The 17,638-nt window shown below is 42.0% G+C and overlaps 1 protein-coding gene across 1 annotated transcript; it reads left to right on the forward strand.

The window, feature by feature from the left end:
* The first annotated feature begins 12 nt into the window (after positions 1-12).
* On the forward strand, positions 13-14,125 carry ANKRD49 (ankyrin repeat domain 49). The gene is made up of 3 exons (XM_058186496.1): positions 13-256; positions 5,048-5,431; positions 11,882-14,125. The coding sequence occupies exons 2-3, from the start codon at positions 5,177-5,179 to the stop codon at positions 12,341-12,343; spliced, it is 717 nt and encodes a 238-aa protein (XP_058042479.1). The 5' UTR covers positions 13-256; positions 5,048-5,176; the 3' UTR covers positions 12,344-14,125.
* The last annotated feature ends 3,513 nt before the right edge of the window (positions 14,126-17,638 follow it).

Consider the following 17,638-nt stretch of genomic DNA (forward strand, 5'->3'; position numbering starts at 1 on the left):
CCCCACCCGCCCAAGGAAGGGCGGAAATGTCCTAGACGGGAGGGGGACGCGAGGCTTGTCGGGGCGGTGGAGGAGTCGAGGTTTCGGCTGCCTGCAACGCGGAGGACGGCTTTGGGTCTCTCGGTCGCTCGCTCTCTCCGAACACGCGTCTTGTCCTGGAGCCACGGAGGTCTCGAAGCGTCTACGCCGAGGATTATTTTATTTTATATTATATTATATTCCCACCACTCCGTGTTAGGCGTTCATTCATTTCTCGGTAGGTGTCTCTCGTCTCTGCTTCTTGAGATGCCCGTAAGGCTTAATTGAGCCACCTTCAAAGGCAGGGCTGGCTGGCTACGTGGGTGATTACCGGGTGGTTTGAATCCTGCCCCGCGCGGGTTTGTGAGGCTGGGTTTCTTATTTACTAAGACTGTATTGTTATTATTATTATTATTCCCTTCCTTACTAGCATCTATCTCTTCCCACTTATTACTGTAACCATGTTGCTTCTATCTTTCCATTTATATTGTTTTTATTTGTTCCCTAGTACGATTTGATAGCTTATTAGTAACCTTGACGATCACTAAGGGTTGTATCTTTTTATTTTTGATGAATGTATTTTAATCTCCTTATGTACACTGAGAGGATATGCACCAAAGACAAATTTCTTGTGTGTCTAATCACACTTGGCCAATAAAGAATTCTATCCTATTCTATTCTGCTATGCTATGCTATGCTATGCGCTATATGCTATGCTATTCCTTTCCATATTTTATGCTATCCTATCCTGCATTTTTCTGCATTCTATTCTATTCTGCTATGCTATGCTATGCTATGCTATGCTATTCCTTTCCATATTCTGTGCTATGCTGTGCTATCCTATCCTATCTTGCATTTTTCTGCATTCTATTCTATTCTATTCTGCTTGCACTATATGCTATTCCTTTCCATATTTTATGCTATCCTATCCTGCATTTTTCTGCATTCTATTCTATTCTATTCTGCTATGCTATGCTATGCTATGCATGCTATGCTATTCCTTTCCATATTCTATGCTATGCTATGCTATCCTATCTGGGCATTTTTCTGCATTCTATTCTATTCTATTCTATTCTATTCAAGAAGAGATTTATGGACAACCATTTGTCTGGAATGGCATTAGAGCAGGGGGCTGGAATAGAGGTTGCCACAATGTAATACATGTTGAAACTCTAGAAAGAGTGCAGAGAAGAGCAACCAAGATGATTAGGGGACTGAAGGCTAAAACTTATGAAGAATGGTTGCAGGAACTGGGTATGTCTAGTTTGATGAAAAGAAGGACTAGGGGTGACATGAAAGCAGTGTTCCAGTATCTCAGGGGCTGCCACAAAGAAGAGGAAGTCAAGTTATTCTGCAAAGCAGTTGAGGGTAGGACAAGAAGCAATGGATGGAAACTAACCAAGGAGAGAAGCAACTTAGAACTAAGGAGGAATTTCCTGACAGTGAGAACAATTAATCACTGGAACAACTTGCCTCCAGAAGTTGTGAATGCTCCAACGCTTGAAGTTTTATAGAAGATGTTGGATAGCCATTTGTCTGAAGTGGTGTAGGGTTTCCTGCCTCAGCAGTGGGTTGGACTAGAAGACCTCCAAGGTCCCTTCCAACTCTGTTATTTTAAATTCTTAAGTTGCACAGATTCTGAGTTTTGAGAGTAAAACCCAGTAGAAGCAATGGATGGAAACTAATCGAGGAGAGAAGCGACCTAGGGCTAAGAACAACTTTCCTGACACGTGGAACAATTAATCAACTTGCCTCCAGAAGTTGTGAATACTCCAACACTGAAGGTTTTTAAGAAGAGATTGGATAACCATTTTTCTGGTATAGGGTTTCCTGCTTGAGCAGGGGGTTCGACCTGAAGATCTCCAAGGTCTCTTCCTTCTCTTTGATCATCAATTGTGTTGTATTGATTGTGTTGTATTGATCATCAATTGTGTTGTAAATGTTGTACCTTGATGAACGTATCTTTTCTTTTATGTACACTGAGAGCATATGCACCAAGACAAATTCCTTGTGTGTCCAATCACACTTGGCCAATAAAAAATTCTATTCTATTCTATTCTGTTCTCTTCTCTTCTCTTTTTCTCTAGTCTATTTTCTATTCTATTGACTTCCAAAGTCTCTTCCAACTCAATCTTCTCTTCTATTTTCTCTATTCTACCATATTCTCTCTAGTTTATTCTCTATTCTATTCTATTGAACTCCGAGGTCCCATCTGCTATTTTGTTATTCTGACCCTTTTGTGTGAAGGAGCCAGTTGTGATTCTTCAGATAATTTTAAAAAAAAACACCACCCCATTAGATTTGTAGCCTTCATCTGCATGTATTTTTAGCCTTGCTGGTTTGAGTAGGACTGCCAGCTCTGAGGTAGTCCAGACAGAAAGCCAAAACCGTGAGCACGAGCGTCACCGTTATTGTAGGTGTACAGTAACAGCATCTTGCAAGTCTGAAAGTTCCTTTTACGTTTAGGGAGGTTCTCAGTTATCCAGGCCATAATTGTGTCCCAAAGGTGCTTTTTTTTTCAAAAAGGCAACTGGGCTTTCTTGGTTTTTTTGCTTGAAGACGTTTTGCTTCTCATCCAAGAAGCAACCTCCATTCTGACTGAATGCTGGGGAATGGAAGGCCTGCAAGGAATAGCAATCCCTCCGTTCCCAGCATTCAGTCGGAATGGGAAAAAAGCTTCTTGGATGAGAAGCAAAACATCTTCAGGAAAAACAAAAAAACAAAAGTCGAGTTGCCTTTTGAAAAAAGCACCTTTGGGTCTTCTCTCCCTTGTTTTATTTTCCGGAGAATTAGAGAAGATGCTTCTGAGATGCTTTCTCCACCCTCCTTCCTCCTTTGAGCTCTGAAGTGGCTCAGTGGCTAAGACACTGAGCTTGTCGATCAGAAAGGTCGACAGTTCGGTGGTTCGAATCCCTAGTACAGGTCTCCTGCATGAGCAGTGGGTTGGACTAGATGACCTCCAAGGTACCTTCCAACTCTGTTGCTGATACTGTCTCTTATCAGATGAGGCTTAATACCTAATCCCCTTATCCTGTCTGTCCTTCCCTGCAAATTGAAATGGAGTGTATTGGTTTACTGGTTTGTAAAAAATAAAAAATAAAAATGAAAGCTCTTGCCTCCACCATCCAAATCTTATTGTATGGTAAAGAAAAAGACCTCTTCCATTCCTTAATAGTCAACTGAGAGAAGGGGGAGAGAAGAAAGTTTGGTTTTTCCTTTCTCACTCTGTTTCTGCCGATGGTTTTTGTAGCACATTGTAGCTCATCCTCCTGTCTCTCTGGTTATTTGGTGAATTCTGCTGCTATCGGTGGTGGTGAGCATGATCAATAATTTCCTTGAGCATTGGCAGTTTGTTTAGCAAGGTTTTGTTTGCATTTTGCAAGTCATAAAATATAAAATGGGTGACGGCCTAGGTAACATAAATAAATAAAATGTTATAGGAAGGAATCTTCACCGTTTCTTATCATGGGTATGCAACCTTTTGCCTTGCCTGAACAGCATTGAGTGAGGAGGAATTGTTTTGGGCCAGATATAAAATATATAATATACCATACTTTTCGGAGTATAAGATGCACTGCCACCCCCCTAAAAGAGGGTGGAAATGTCAGTGCGTCTTATACACCGAATACAGCCATTTTTGGCCTCCCGAAACTTTGCTGTTGTTTTGCAAAAACAGGATGCGCAGAGGGTTTTGGGAGGCCTACAGAGTGCTCCTGGGGGCTGGGGAGGGCAAAAACTGGATATGTGGGGTGTTTTGGAGGGCAAAAACAGGCTCGTTTTTCAAAAAAATGGGGCGCACAGAAGGTTTGGGCGGCCTGCAGAGTGCTCCTGGGGGCCAGGGAGGACAAAAACCATTTTTTTCTTGTTTTCCTCTTTGAAAATGTGGTGTGTCTTATACTCGGGTGCGTCTTATAGTCCAAAAAATACAGTAGTTAATGTATATAAATCACATAATAATGTTAAAAATTTACAGTCTTGTGGGGTTGCAAACTCCCAGTCCAAGCTGTGGGATACAGGTTGGAAATGCCTGATCATTCTAGAGCATTATGAACAACTTCATTTTTGAATGTGCAATTGAGAGAATTAAAATAATGCAATCTTTTGAACGCTGTCTCTGCTCGTTCTTTCTAAAAATAGAAAGAAACAAGAAGTTGGGGTTTTTTTTTAATTCCAAAATTATTTTGGAGGGTTACAAAAGAGACTGTAAGAAGAAGTCCTTCATGGACAACCCAAGGAGTTGCTGATCCAGTTCTACAGAGGAATTATTGAGTCTCATCTGCACCTCTATAACTGGTTTGGTTCTGCAACCTAACAAGACAGACACAGACTTCAAAGGATAATTAGAACTGCAGAAAAAACAATGGCTACCAACCTGCCTTCCATTGAGGACCTGTATACTGCAAGAGTCAAAAAGAGGGCTGTGAAAATATTTACAGACCCCTCACATCCTGGACATAAATTGTTTCAACTCCTACCCTCAAAACGATGCTTTAGCACTGCACATCAGAACAACTAGACACAAGAACAGTTTTTCCCAAACGCCATCACTCTGCTAAACAAATAATTCCCTCAACAATGTCAAACTATTAACTAAATCGGCATTACTATTAATCTTCTCATCGTTCCCATCGCCCTTCTCCTCCCACTTACGACTGTATGACTGTAACTTTGTTGCTTGTATTCTTATGATTTATATTGATTGTTTCCTAGTATGATTTGATTGCTTATTTGTACCCTATGACTATCATTAGTGTTGTACCTTATGATTCTTGACGAATGTATCTTGTCTTTTTATGTACACTGAGAGCATATGCACCAAAGACAAATTCCCTGTGTGTCCAATCACACTCGGCCAATAAAGAATTCTGATTTTAATTCATGTTTCTTGTCTTGATAGTGCCAAGGAAGCAATAAGATAGTTTTTTTTTAAACTGACACTTCTGAGTTGCTGTTCAAGGTGCAGCAAATGTCTAATTATCCTCTTTTCCCCAATCATAATATTCCATTTCTTTCTTTTCTCTTTTTAAAGATGATGGTGATGTTGCTGCCAGTCGCTTTCGTTACCAAACTCGGTTGGCAAGGCATTGGGGAGATGAGTTAGGAAAACCAAAGCGGCACTCTTCTGCTCTTTAGGGACTGGCAAATCGAAGCTTGCAAAATGAACGAAAGCATAACGTCGGCTGACAACAATAACACGGATGAGGAGGGGAAAGACTTTGCTGACAGCTTTAACCAGCTTGAGCTCCTGGAAACCCACCGGCATCTCATCCCTAGAGGAACCCAGAGTCTTTGGTCTGGAGACTCTGATGAGGAAGACCAGGAAGAGAAAACAGAGGAATGGTACCAGGCTCAAGAGAAAAAATTGGCCAACAGCCCAGGAAAACTTCTGCTTTGGGCAGCTGAAAAAAATAGGGTAAGCCGAATGTAATACAGTATACGCGAAGGTGGGCTTCAAAAATTTTAGCAAGGGGTTCCCTGTCCGGTTGCTGAGTGGGCATCACCATGGTGGGCGTGGCCTAGTCGGCCTCTTGCACCACAGTGAGGGGGGCGTTTTTGCCCTCCCTGTGCTCTGGAGGCTTTGCTCGAGCTCCGGGAGGGTGAAGACAGCCTCCCCAGTCTCCGGAGATCCTCTGGAGGCTAGAAACGGGCCTGTTTCCAACCTTCCCAAACTTCCGGTAGGCCCGTTTTTTGCCCTTCCCGAGCCTCCGCACACGCCTTGCACTTACCTGCATCCAAAACAGGCCACGTGAGGACTCCTTGGAGGGGCGGGGTGAGGGGGCCAGCCAGGAATGAAATTTGGGGGGGTTCTCTGAACTGCACAGAATCTTAGCTAGAGGTTCTCCCAAACCCCTGCGAACCCCCAGCAGCCCAACCCTGAGTCTATGAAAGAAAACTCTACGTGATAAATTTGTTTTGCCTATTATTTCCTAGAGAGATTTTAAGTTTGACATAATGGGGCATTCAAATTTATTTATTAATTTATTATTTATATTTTTATACCGCCCTTCTCCGAAGACTCAGGGCGGTGTACAGCCAGAATAAAACAGTAACACAACAATTAAAACAATATATCACTAAAAATCTAATTCAATTTGGCTAAAGAGTTAAAAATTATAAAATAAAAATTATAAAAACCCTATAAAACCCCATTAAAATTCCCATTAGGCCAGCCCTGCTCGATGAAATAAGAATGTCTTGAGCTCGCGCTTAAAGGTCCGGAGGTCAGGGAGTATGCGTAGCCCCACAGGTAGTTCATTCCACAGGGCAGGTGCCCCCACCGAGAATGCTCTTCCCCTGGGAGCCACCAGCCGGCATTGTTTGGCTGACGGCACCCTAAGGAGGCCCTCCCTGTGAGAGCGCACAGGTTGATGGGAGGCTATTGGTGGCAGTAGGCGGTCCCGTAAATATCCCAGTCCCAAGCCATGGAGCGCTTTAAAGGTGATAACCAACACCTTGAACTGCACCCGGAAGACCACCAGCAACCAGTGCAGCCTGCGCAGGAGAGGTGTTACATGGGAGCTACGAGTTGCTCCCTCTATCCCCCGCGCAGCCGCATTCTGTACCAGTTGGAGCCTCCGGGTGCTCTTCAAGGGGAGCCCCATGTAGAGAGCATTGCAGTAATCCAGGTGGGAGGTAACGAGGCCATGAGTGACCGTGTATAAAGAATCCCGGTCCAGGAAGGGATGCGAATCAGGCGTACCTGATAAAAAGCTCCCCTGGCGACGGCTGTCAAATGTTCTTCTAAAGACCGCCGTACATCCAGTAGAACGCCTAAGTTGCGAACCAACTCCCTGGGGGCCAACGACTCGCCCCCCACAGTCAGCGATGGAACCAGCTGACTGTGCCGGGACACCGGTATCCACAGCCACTCTGTCTTGGATGGGTTGAGTCGAAGCCTGTTCGTCCCCATCCAGACCCGGACGGCCTCCAAGCACCGGGACATCACATTGACGGCTTCGTTGGGGTGGTTCGGGGTGGAAATGTACAGCTGAGTATCATCAGTGTACAGTTGACAACTCACCTCAAAACCACGGATGATCTCCCCCAGTGGCTTCATATAGATGTTGAACAGGAGAGGCGAGAGGATCGACCCCTGTGGCACCCCACAAGTGAGGTGCCGTGCGGCCGACCTCTGCCCTCCTGCCAACACCGTCTGCGAGCGGCCAGAGACGTAGGAGGAGAACCACCGAAAAATGGTGCCCTCCACTCCCAAACCCCCCAACCGCCGCAGCAGGATACCATGGTCGATGGTATCGAAAGCCGCTGACAGGTCTAATAGAACCAGGACAGAGGAACAACCCCTGTCCCGCGCCCTCCAGAGATCATCTACCAATGCGACCAAAGCCGTCTCCGTGCTGTACCCAGGCCGGAAGCCGGACTGGTACGGGTCAAGATAGACAGTTTCCTCCAGATACCGGGGAAGCTGCCATGCTACCACACTCTCAACAACCTTCCCAATAAAACGAAGGTTGGAGACCGGACGATAATTAGCTAATACTGCTGGGTCCAGGGAAGGCTTCTTAAGGAGGGGTCTCACCACCGCCTCTTTCAAGGCAGGTGGGAAGACACCCTCCACCAAAGAAGCCCTAATAATTCCCAGGAGCCAGCCTCGTGTAACCTCCTGCGTGGCCAGTACCAACCAGGAGGGACACGGGTCCAATAAACATGTGGTCGCATTCAGCCTCGCCAGTATCCTGTCCATGTCCTCGGGAGTCACAGAGTCAAACTCCCCCCAAGTAATATTCTCAAGAGCTACCTCCATCGTCCCACCTGAATCCATCCAAATAACATAAGGTTGGTTTATGCTCTAGTCACAGAGATGCTGAGGTCTCCTTCATTTGAGAGAGATGAGTGCAAACCATCTATCAATGGTTTACAGGTAGTCCTCAATTTACAATAGTTAGTTTAGTGACCTTTCAAAGATACAGCAGCACTGAAAAAGTGATTCATGACCGTTTTTCACCCTCGCAACCATTGCAGCATCCCCATGGCCACATCAAAATTCAGATGCTTGGCAATTGACTTACATTTATGACAGTCCATCATTAGGGTTTAGAAGGAACAATGGAAAAATAGTTGACTGCACCTACAGAATTCAAGACAAGTCAGAAATGATTATGATGCCTTTGGGTAATAAAAGCAATTGCAATTGGTGCAACAGGCTTCAATATTATGGATATAAAATGAGGCAATTACAGTTGTATGCACAAAGCCAGTCTGGATTGTTTTTAGACTTGTGAACATACGGCAGTGCTGTTTTGTCAAGTAGATTGATGTTTAGGAATGAGATTACAGACAATTGGGGCATTGATACCTCCAAATGAATGAGAGCAAATGGATATTGTGTTTCCCTGAAAATAAGACCCTGTCTTATATTTTTTTGAACCCCAAATTGAGCGCTTGGCCTTATTTTGGGGCGTGTGACGCAAGATTTTATTTATTTATTTATTTATTTATTAAACTTATATACCGCACCATCTCCCATAGGACTCAGGGCGGTTCACAGGCATATTAAAACAATATAAAACAATATAATAAATAGACTTTTAAAACCCAGATTAAAACTAAATATTATCAAGGCCAATAAGAACCAATAAAACCCCCATTAAAATTTGTTTAAAACATTTTTGTTCTTAGGCTAGTCCCGCGCGCTGAAATAATAGAGTCTTCAGTTCACGTCTGAAGGTCCGGAGGTCAGGGAGTTGTCGTAATCCAGGAGGAAGCTCATTCCACAGGGCTGGTGCCGCCACAGAGAAGGCCCTCCCCCTGGGGGTCGCCAACCTGCATTGTTTGGTCGACGGCACCCTGAGGAGGGCCACTCTGTGGGAGCGCACAGGTCATTGGGAGGCAATCGGTGGCAGAAGGCGGTCTCGAAGGTATCCCGGTCCTAAGCCATGGAGCGCTTTAAAGATGGTAACCAAAACCTTGAATTGCACCCGGAAGACTACCGGTAGCCAGTGCAGGCCGCGCAGGATAGGTGTTATATGGGAGCAACGTGGTGCTCCCTCTATCACCCGCGCGGCCGCGTTCTGGACTAACTGGAGCCTCCGGGTGCTCTTCAAGGGAAGCCCCATGTAGAGAGCATTGCAATAGTCCAGGCGGGAAGTGACGAGGGCGTGAGTGACCGTGCGTAAGGCATCCAGATAGAGCTCCTCTTGCCATCTTACCTGATTTCCAGCTCTGTCTCTCTAACCCTAACCAGAGGAAATGGCAGGGACCGACTCCGCATGGTTTTAAATATTTTCGGGGAGGGCTTATTTTAGCATATGCGCTCAAAAGCCCGACTGGGCTTATTATCCGGTGGGTGGGTTATTTTCGGGAAACCATGGTAGGATTGTATTTTTCTTGGAGTCAGTGTGAAAGAGTTTGCTTTCTTCCTGGAAACGTAATAAAACTGATCGTTAAAAAGAAAAAATAAAAGCTTGCTCAGTGTTCCATGAACGTTTAGTTGAGCAAGTGATCCCCAGTTCGTTCCAAACTAAACTCAATAGTCTATGAAGGCCTCTAGATTCTGGGTTCCCCAGATCATCTTTGCAAAAAGGATGGGTTTTAATAGCACCAGTTTCTCTAAAATAAGGGAGGAAAGCAGGGTGGATAAAAATTAATGATTTTTTTTTAAAAAATCAAAACAATCAGATTATTTTATTTAAATCAGATTTTTTTTATTTAAATTGGATTTTTTTTATTTTTATGAAATGTAATTACCATATTTTTCGGCATATAAGACACACCTTTTTGTCAAAAAAAGAAGGTAAAAATCTGGGTGTGTCTTATACTCCGAATGTAACCCCGCCCAGCTTCTCAAATGGAGGTTTCAGAGGCAGAAAAAAAGTTTTTTCTGAAATGGAGTTTCAGAGGCAGAAAAAAAAGCCAAAAAAAAGCAAGGCACAGAGCTCACAACCAAGGAACCTGTTGCTAAAATTCACCTCTGGGAACAGCTGATTGGGGGTATTCCGGGAGGCCAATCCACCTGCCAATCAGCTTTTTTCTTATTTTCCTCCCCCAAAACTAAGGTGCGTCTTTTACTCCAGTGCATCTTATACTCCGAAAAATACGGTAAATGCTTTTGGAGTAAAAATCTATCTAAAGATAGTTTTCTATTTAGGATACATTAATAATTTCAGCATTCAGAATGAAATGGAGCTTAGTTTATGTAGCATGTGGCTGTATATTCTGCAATATTTACGTTTTTGGTAAACTCATTCAATGAATCCCAGCTCTGCAAGCTAAATAGGAAACTTTCCTTTTGTCTGCAAATAATAATAATAATAATAAAGACTCTAACTGCCAGGAAGAAGAAATCCTTACATTTAAAGAGCACCTGTCATTTCAGATCCATCATGGCAGCGCCTGTTAGCAGGCATCCATTCACCTGCTACCTGCCACGTCCCTCACCTTGTTGTGTCACTGCCGCATCGCCAGACATGCCATTAAAATGACGGGACAAAGACGATAGTTGCTCTTTAAAAATTATGATTTACATCAACTTGATTTAAATCAAATCCACCCTGATTAGAAGAGCTAGAAATGTTATCCTCTTCAACTCTGGAGATACTATATCATCAGTCATTGCTTGTTCTTTGGAGTCAATGCATTTTAGTGAAAGTGTGGCCTTCATTCACAGTGTGGAAGTCACTTAATCTTATAGGAACTTGTCTAGTTAGTGCAGGGGTCATGTCGTGTCCCCCTCCCCCTCCGACGACCGGGTGTAGGAAGTCCATATCAAGCGTGGCCACGAAGCCTCCGCAGCTTTGCCAAATTCCTTTCAGATTTCTCAGGGCAGGCAGGAATCCAAGTTGTGACTTCAGCAAACGAAAGGAGACTTTGCTTGACTCAAAGTTGCTTGACTCAAGCTGATCCTTTATATAGGCTGTGGGGTGTGGCTCCATGACTCAGCATTTATCCAGGCCTGCCCCCCCCCTTCCTTCTGCTGACGTCGCCTCTCAGATCTCCGGAAGCGGGGATCCGTCCACTGTGAATTCCCTTCCTCTGGATCTGCTGCCGGTAATTCTAGCACGTGGCTGGCTCCCTGCTCACATGCTGTAGGAGTGAGGTTTGTTTGTTCATTCCTGACATTCTGTCTGGGCATGGGGCCAAGGCTGGGGACTGGAGGCATGCCAGGCCGTTCCTCTTCATTTTTTATTTTTTTTACATTTATATCCCGCCCTTCTCCAAAGACTCAGGGCGGCTTACAGTGTGTAAGGCAATAGTCTCATTCTATTTGTATATTTACAAAGTCAACTTATTGCCCCCCCAACAATCTGGGTCCTCATTTTACCTACCTTATAAAGGATGGAAGGCTGAGTCAACCTTGGACCTGATGGGACTAGAACCTGCAGTAATTGCAGGCAACTGTGTTTTAATAACAGGCTTCTTACAGCCTGAGCCACACCGCGGCCCTTATCAGACTCTGAATCTGATAGCAGGCCCGGGAGGCAACAGGAGGGACCCGGCTGAGGAGAGTAGAGAGGGTGAGGCACAACAGGTCAGCAACCTGCAGCTCTGGAGCTGCATGTGGCTCTTTCACCCCTCTGCTGCGGCTCCCTGTCACTCAAAATATGCTTCACAACTGCCAATGTGCAACACCTGCCAGCACGCAATTTATTGAGCTTTTCAACCCCCGGGAGGCCAACCATGGATAAATCCTAGAAAATAAACGTTTCAGAAGAAAAAAGAACGTTTAATTCAACTACATATGCTAGTTTTGTGGCCGCTCAAGAAATAGTGAGGCACGGGAAGGTTTTGTGGCTCCTGGTGTTTTCTTTTCAGTGGGAAATGGGTCCAAAAGGCTCTTGGAGTGTTTAAGATTGCAAACCCCATTTTTATTGGAATAACACTAACCTTTTTGTCTCCCTTCCCACAGCTTAGCACAGTGCAGAGGCTCTTGTCTCAAAACCTTGTGTCTATAAATGTCCAGGATGAAGATCAGTACACTCCTCTTCACCGCGCTGCCTACAACGGACACATGGAAGTGGTGCGTGAGCTGATTGCTCATGGGGCAGATATCCACGCACTGACCGTGGATAGCTGGACACCTCTGCACAGTGCGTGCAAATGGAACAACACCAAAATCGCCTCCTTCTTGCTCCAGCATGGGGCAAATGTCAACGCTCAGACCAACGGGTTGCTTACGCCTCTGCACTTGGCAGCCGGAAACAGAGAGAGCAAGGAAACCCTGGAACTGTTACTCATGAATCGATACTTAAAGCCCAATCTCAAAAACAACTTGGAAGAGACGGCTTACGATATCGCTCGAAGGACTGATAAATACCACTATCTGTTTGAAATCGTCGAACACTGCACAAACTCCATCACGGATTCTTAGGAGTTGTATACCTAGCCCACATGGCCGGTGCGCTTTAAAGAAATCTATTTTGTCATTGCATTCCCAGCTCTTTGTGTCATAATTTAGCAGGGGCTAAAATGAGGCTCTGTTGAGTAACACTGACATTATTTTTATAAGATAGGTTATATGTCTATGGAGATTCTTAAATCATCCAGGTCATGATTGTCCCAAAGGTGGGGGGGGGGTTTCCCCAAAAGACAACTGGACTTTCTTGATCTTTTTTTTTTCCTCTTGAAAAACATTTTCCTTTTGAAAATGTTTCGCTTCTCATCCAACAAGATTCTTCAGTTCTGAACTTTTTGAATGAGAAGGGAAACATTTTCAAAAGAAAAATAAAACCAGCAAAGTCCAGTTGCCTTTTGGAATAAAGCGCCATTTGGGATAAGATAAGCTATGCTACCCTTGTGGAATGTTTTCACTTTAACTTGAAAAAACATGGTTATTTTGCTGCTTTCCCCATCCATTGTAAATGGAAATCATTCACAGAGCCACAAAGTAACATGTAAATATACAGTTTGGAGGAGCAACACTCTTCAAATCCTTGGCACCTCCTTTTTAAGGTGTGTGAAGTTTTAATGAGATTTACCTGGTGACTGATAATTTTCAACAGAGAAGAGCATGGAATTTAAACTATTGCCAAAACCTGGGGTATTCGCACACATATCAAAATAGCAGCCGCCAAAAAAAATAGAGCTACCTGGTTAATAATGTGATGGGATTAAGATTTCCAAAATCTACTTCAGTATCTGCATAAGATATACCTGTATCTAATTCCTTAGTTGCCAAACATTGCATTTTATGTTCTCAGGTTTTGCTTTTGAAAGTGACTGTATGGTTGCCTATGTGTAGAAGTGTTTTGTTTACATTTTTATTGATCAGGTTTCCGAGTTCAAGTTACCTGAGTTTTTAGAACTTCATTATCAGAATTGCCAATTAATATGTCCAATGGTCATGTGGATTGGCAGTTCAGGGAGTTGCAATTGCAGCACATTCAGAAGTCAACAGTTTGGTGAAAGCTGTTCTAGGTCTTTGATAAATCACATTTAATTGTTCATTTTTTAAAATGGTTTGTGTTCCTTCAGCATCGCTGCAATTCACAAACTCTTACTCGTAATATTTCAAAGTTGTTTTCAGCAACAGAAAACCCTACAGCTGACTGGTCCAAAGATTGCTTGGAAGTACCTTATTGTACATCTGCTTGCCTTCTTGAATTATGTTTTGAATTTTTGGAAAACTTTGGGTTGTCATTCAGAAATAATCTCTGAAATTTATTCACAGATGCATGAAAAAATCATTATGCATTTGGTTCACTAGCTCTGAAGATACTTAGAGTTGGTTCACATAATTCTTTGATACACTTGAGATTGAAAAAAAATATTCTTTGCAATTTCCTTGCATTGTACCTGATAAAAATTACATCACTCTTTCATGAGATTTTATGTGCATGTTTGTGGTTCTGTACAGAATGTGAAGCAGCAATTGTGTTTGTGAAATGAAGAGTGGAAAATGTGCTGAGTGTGGGAATTACAACTGAGCTTTCTGCTAAAATGATGAGTTTGTAAGAATACAAGTATCTTTTGCTGCCGTTCAAATTTCTCCTGTGCACGCCGTCTGCTACTTTGAATGCCTTGTGTGAACCAGCCCTGATCTAAAAAATAAAATCCCTGTAAATGTGGGATTTGTGTGGTTTGCTGTAGCATGATGTACTTTCGGTGTAAAATTAGTTGTTTTGATTCATTAAAGTTATTTCTGAATAAGTGATTTGATGGATGCAACAAAACCTTCATGAAGAAAGAGTTCATGCCTACTTATTTTGCAGTATGAAGTCCCAGTTCTGTTACAATCATGCAAGTTTTATTGGCATTAAAGGAACTCTCAACTGTGATTAGATATAAGAAGATAATCCGTAGCTTATTAGAACTGAATGCCAATACATCGTCCTGATTTAATTCCTTGGATTTCCAAGTACTGTATGCCAGAATTGATAAAATATCATTTTTTAGAAATTAGAAAAGAATGCTAGTAGTTGAGGCTTAAATTATGAAGCAGTCACTTACCTTAAGGCACTGCAAGTTCATATTTTAAGTTGTAAATATGTGTTGGACATTCTTACCACATTTTATATCTGTGTATCAAATTAAGAGAGTCATCAGACTACTAGTTAAGATTACAAATTTAAAATACTAGTTAATTACTAGTTAAGATTACAAATTTAAACCAGTAGAAAACTCATTGAGGTACCTTAACTCTTCCAAAAGAATATTGTTAATTATTTATTTCTACATAAAAAAACTGCTAGTTATAAAATGACTCCCAGAATTCTGTGATTGCAAGTGATGAATATATGAAGGAAGATTAAAATAATTGTAAGTCTATAGCATAGATTCAAAAAGCTGTGCAATGTATTTGAATGAAGTAGCAGAGATTTGCTATAGGTAAAAGCTGTTAAACTTTGCTCACTGTAATTGACAAAACTAGAACTTTATTACGGTTTGGTCAGCAGTGTTGGCAGTTTCTTTTCCAACAAAAAAACTTCGAAAGTCATAAACCTTTTTGAATTGAAAGGTCCTTCGTTCTCTCTGAGCTTGCTTGTTTTCTTGAAGATGTTTCATTAACCAAACTAGATAGCATCACTAGTGCTAGTAATGAAACTAGGTAACACCATCAGTGCTAAATGATGAACATCACTAGAATTAGAATTCTTTATTGGCCAAATGTGATTAGACACACAAAGGATTTCCGGTGCATAAGCTCTTAGTGTATATACAACAATAGTGATAGATCATTATCATAATCATTGTAAAAATACATTCATCATAAAACATTAGATATAACACAGTGATAGTCATGGATACTAAATAAGCAGTCAACATAAATCATACTAGGATACTAAGTAAATGATAAATCGTAAGATACAAGCAACAAAGTTATAGTCATAAGTTTCAACCGCAACAATACACGAGCACACAATAGATAAAAACTTAAGGTAAACTGCTCCAAACTTGATTGCAGAAAATACGACTTCAGCAACAGAGTGGTCAGTGCCTGGAATGCACTACTTGACTCTAGTTTCTTCCCCAAACCCCCAAAACTTTTAAGCTTAAACTGTCTACTGTTGACCTCACCCTATTCCTAAGAGGTCTGTAAGGAGTGTGCATAAGCCCACCCATGTGTCTACCCTCCCTGTCCTAATGTTCCCATTTATTCGTATCTGTGGTGGTCTCTCATGAAGCAAATGAGTTAAACGCACAATTTTCCTTTGGGATGAGAGCCCAGAACAGAACCTGAGTCTCTCTTTTTATTAGGATTCTTACAGGAAATCATTTGCATAAAAGACAATGACATCAGAAGGCACACACATCAAAGAGAGTCTATCAGAAAGCAATACATCAAACAAAATCTTGTATATTGATCATGTAGCAAAACATAGCAATACATCCTGTGACATCCTAACCTTGCATACTAATTGATCTTCACATAAAGAGATTCCTTAGATCTTTGTGAGAAAGATCTTATCAGGGAAAGGAAGAAGGATGTAAAACTGTAAATGCATCTTCACACTATAGAGGTAAATATCCTGCTCCTCTGATGTGACTTTAACATCAAACAAGTTTTTACCTATGTGATTCAACTGGTTGGGGGCTTCCCACGCCAATCTAGCACATAGGCAATCTCTCAAAGGGGTCCATATGGCTATATTGCAACACGTATCCATTTCATAATCATGTTTATACTTATATCTGTAATCTTACATATGCTTGACTAAATATATAAATAAATAAATAAATAAAAATAAGATAAGGAGATAGGAAATAGGGAAGATGAGAATAATGATGGTAATACTGCCTTTCTAGATAGTTTGAGAGTGTTGTGGGAATTTGTTGTTTAGCAGAGTGATGGCATGGGGGCGGGGGGGAACTGTCCTTGTATCTAGTTCTGATGTGCAGTACCCTATGGCATCGTTCTGAGGGTAAAAGTTGAATCTGTTTATGTCCAGGATGTGAAGGGTCTGTAGATATTTTCACAGCCCTCTTTTTGACTCATGCAGTATACAGATCCTCAATGGAAGGCAGATTGGTAGCAATTATTTTTTTTTCAGCAGTTCTAATTATCCGTTGAAGTCTGTGTTTGTCTTGATTGGTTGCAGTGCCAAACTAGACAGTTACAGAGGTGCAGATGACAGTCTCTAGAATTGTACAATTCCTACTGTATCAGCAGCTCCTTGGGCAGCCTGAGCATTGAGGATGTTACCTAGTTTGGTTAATGAAACACCTTCAAGAAAACAAGCAAGCTCAGAACCAAGGGCCTCTTATTTCAACTCTGAGCTCCAAATATTCTCCTTTATTGGCAACTTTGAATTACAGCTCACTTTCAAAGATGATGTGGGAATTAATGGAGATGAAGCAGGGTGGGAACTGGGAGGAGGAGTGAAAGTAGGTTAATGAGCACTCCAGTTATTGGAAATATGTTATTTGTATAATGATCTCATTATGCAAGTTGACATCATTCATCATTTATGTAACTCTTAAATTTTCTTTATTGATTGATTTCTCCTGTTGAGATATATACCCAATTCATAATTATTCTTACATCAAATTTAAAATCAAACCAACACCTCAGATCTCAAAAACAAAACTGCTAGCAGCTCTGGGCAATAAAATATCTCTGTGATTCACTCAACACTTCGATCCAATCTCTGCAGGAACAGCCAAATTTGTGACTTCAGGGTTTCGTTCAGATTTAAATAGGGACAGCCAGAGGATGGCGCTCTAAGGAACACAGCAAAGCAGTAATCTAAATCTTATATTTTAAAATTAAATCATTGTATTATTATTTATAGAGATCTCCCTATCTAAGAAGAATTAAGCAAAACAAATATGATTCTTCTTTTGATGGCACTTCCTGGCTGGCTTCCAGTTCACATTGTCTAGACCAAAAATGTAGCTTGTTTTCTATCTCATTGGCTCATTCCTCCCAAAATACATTTTACTTCATTGGCCTGTGACCAAATGCTTTTCCCTTCAAGCACAGTTAGCGCCCTAATATTCTCATCCATATTCTGCAGGTGATGCTCCCTTTGTCATTGCCTGGCAGGACAAAATGTTTATGTCTGCACACTATTCTAATATCGCCTAAAATAAACTTCAGGCAGATGTGGCTTTAAGATCTCCAAACACATTTTCTGGATACCCAACCAACTTGCTTGATGAAGAGATCTTAATGATGAACACGCAACCTGGGAATTGGCTCCTCCAACCATTAACTTTAAAGCCA

The sequence above is a fragment of the Ahaetulla prasina genome, chromosome 5 (genome assembly GCF_028640845.1).
Source record: "Ahaetulla prasina isolate Xishuangbanna chromosome 5, ASM2864084v1, whole genome shotgun sequence".
Classification (NCBI taxonomy): domain Eukaryota; kingdom Metazoa; phylum Chordata; class Lepidosauria; order Squamata; family Colubridae; genus Ahaetulla; species Ahaetulla prasina.

Excerpts from the sequence above, each read along its gene's own strand:
- ANKRD49 (XM_058186496.1), top strand. The coding sequence starts at position 5,177 with ATGAACGAAAGCATAACGTCGGCTGACAACAATAACACGGATGAGGAG. Across the intron at positions 5,432-11,881 it reads GGGCAGCTGAAAAAAATAGG|CTTAGCACAGTGCAGAGGCT; the intron begins GTAAGCCGAATG and ends CCCTTCCCACAG.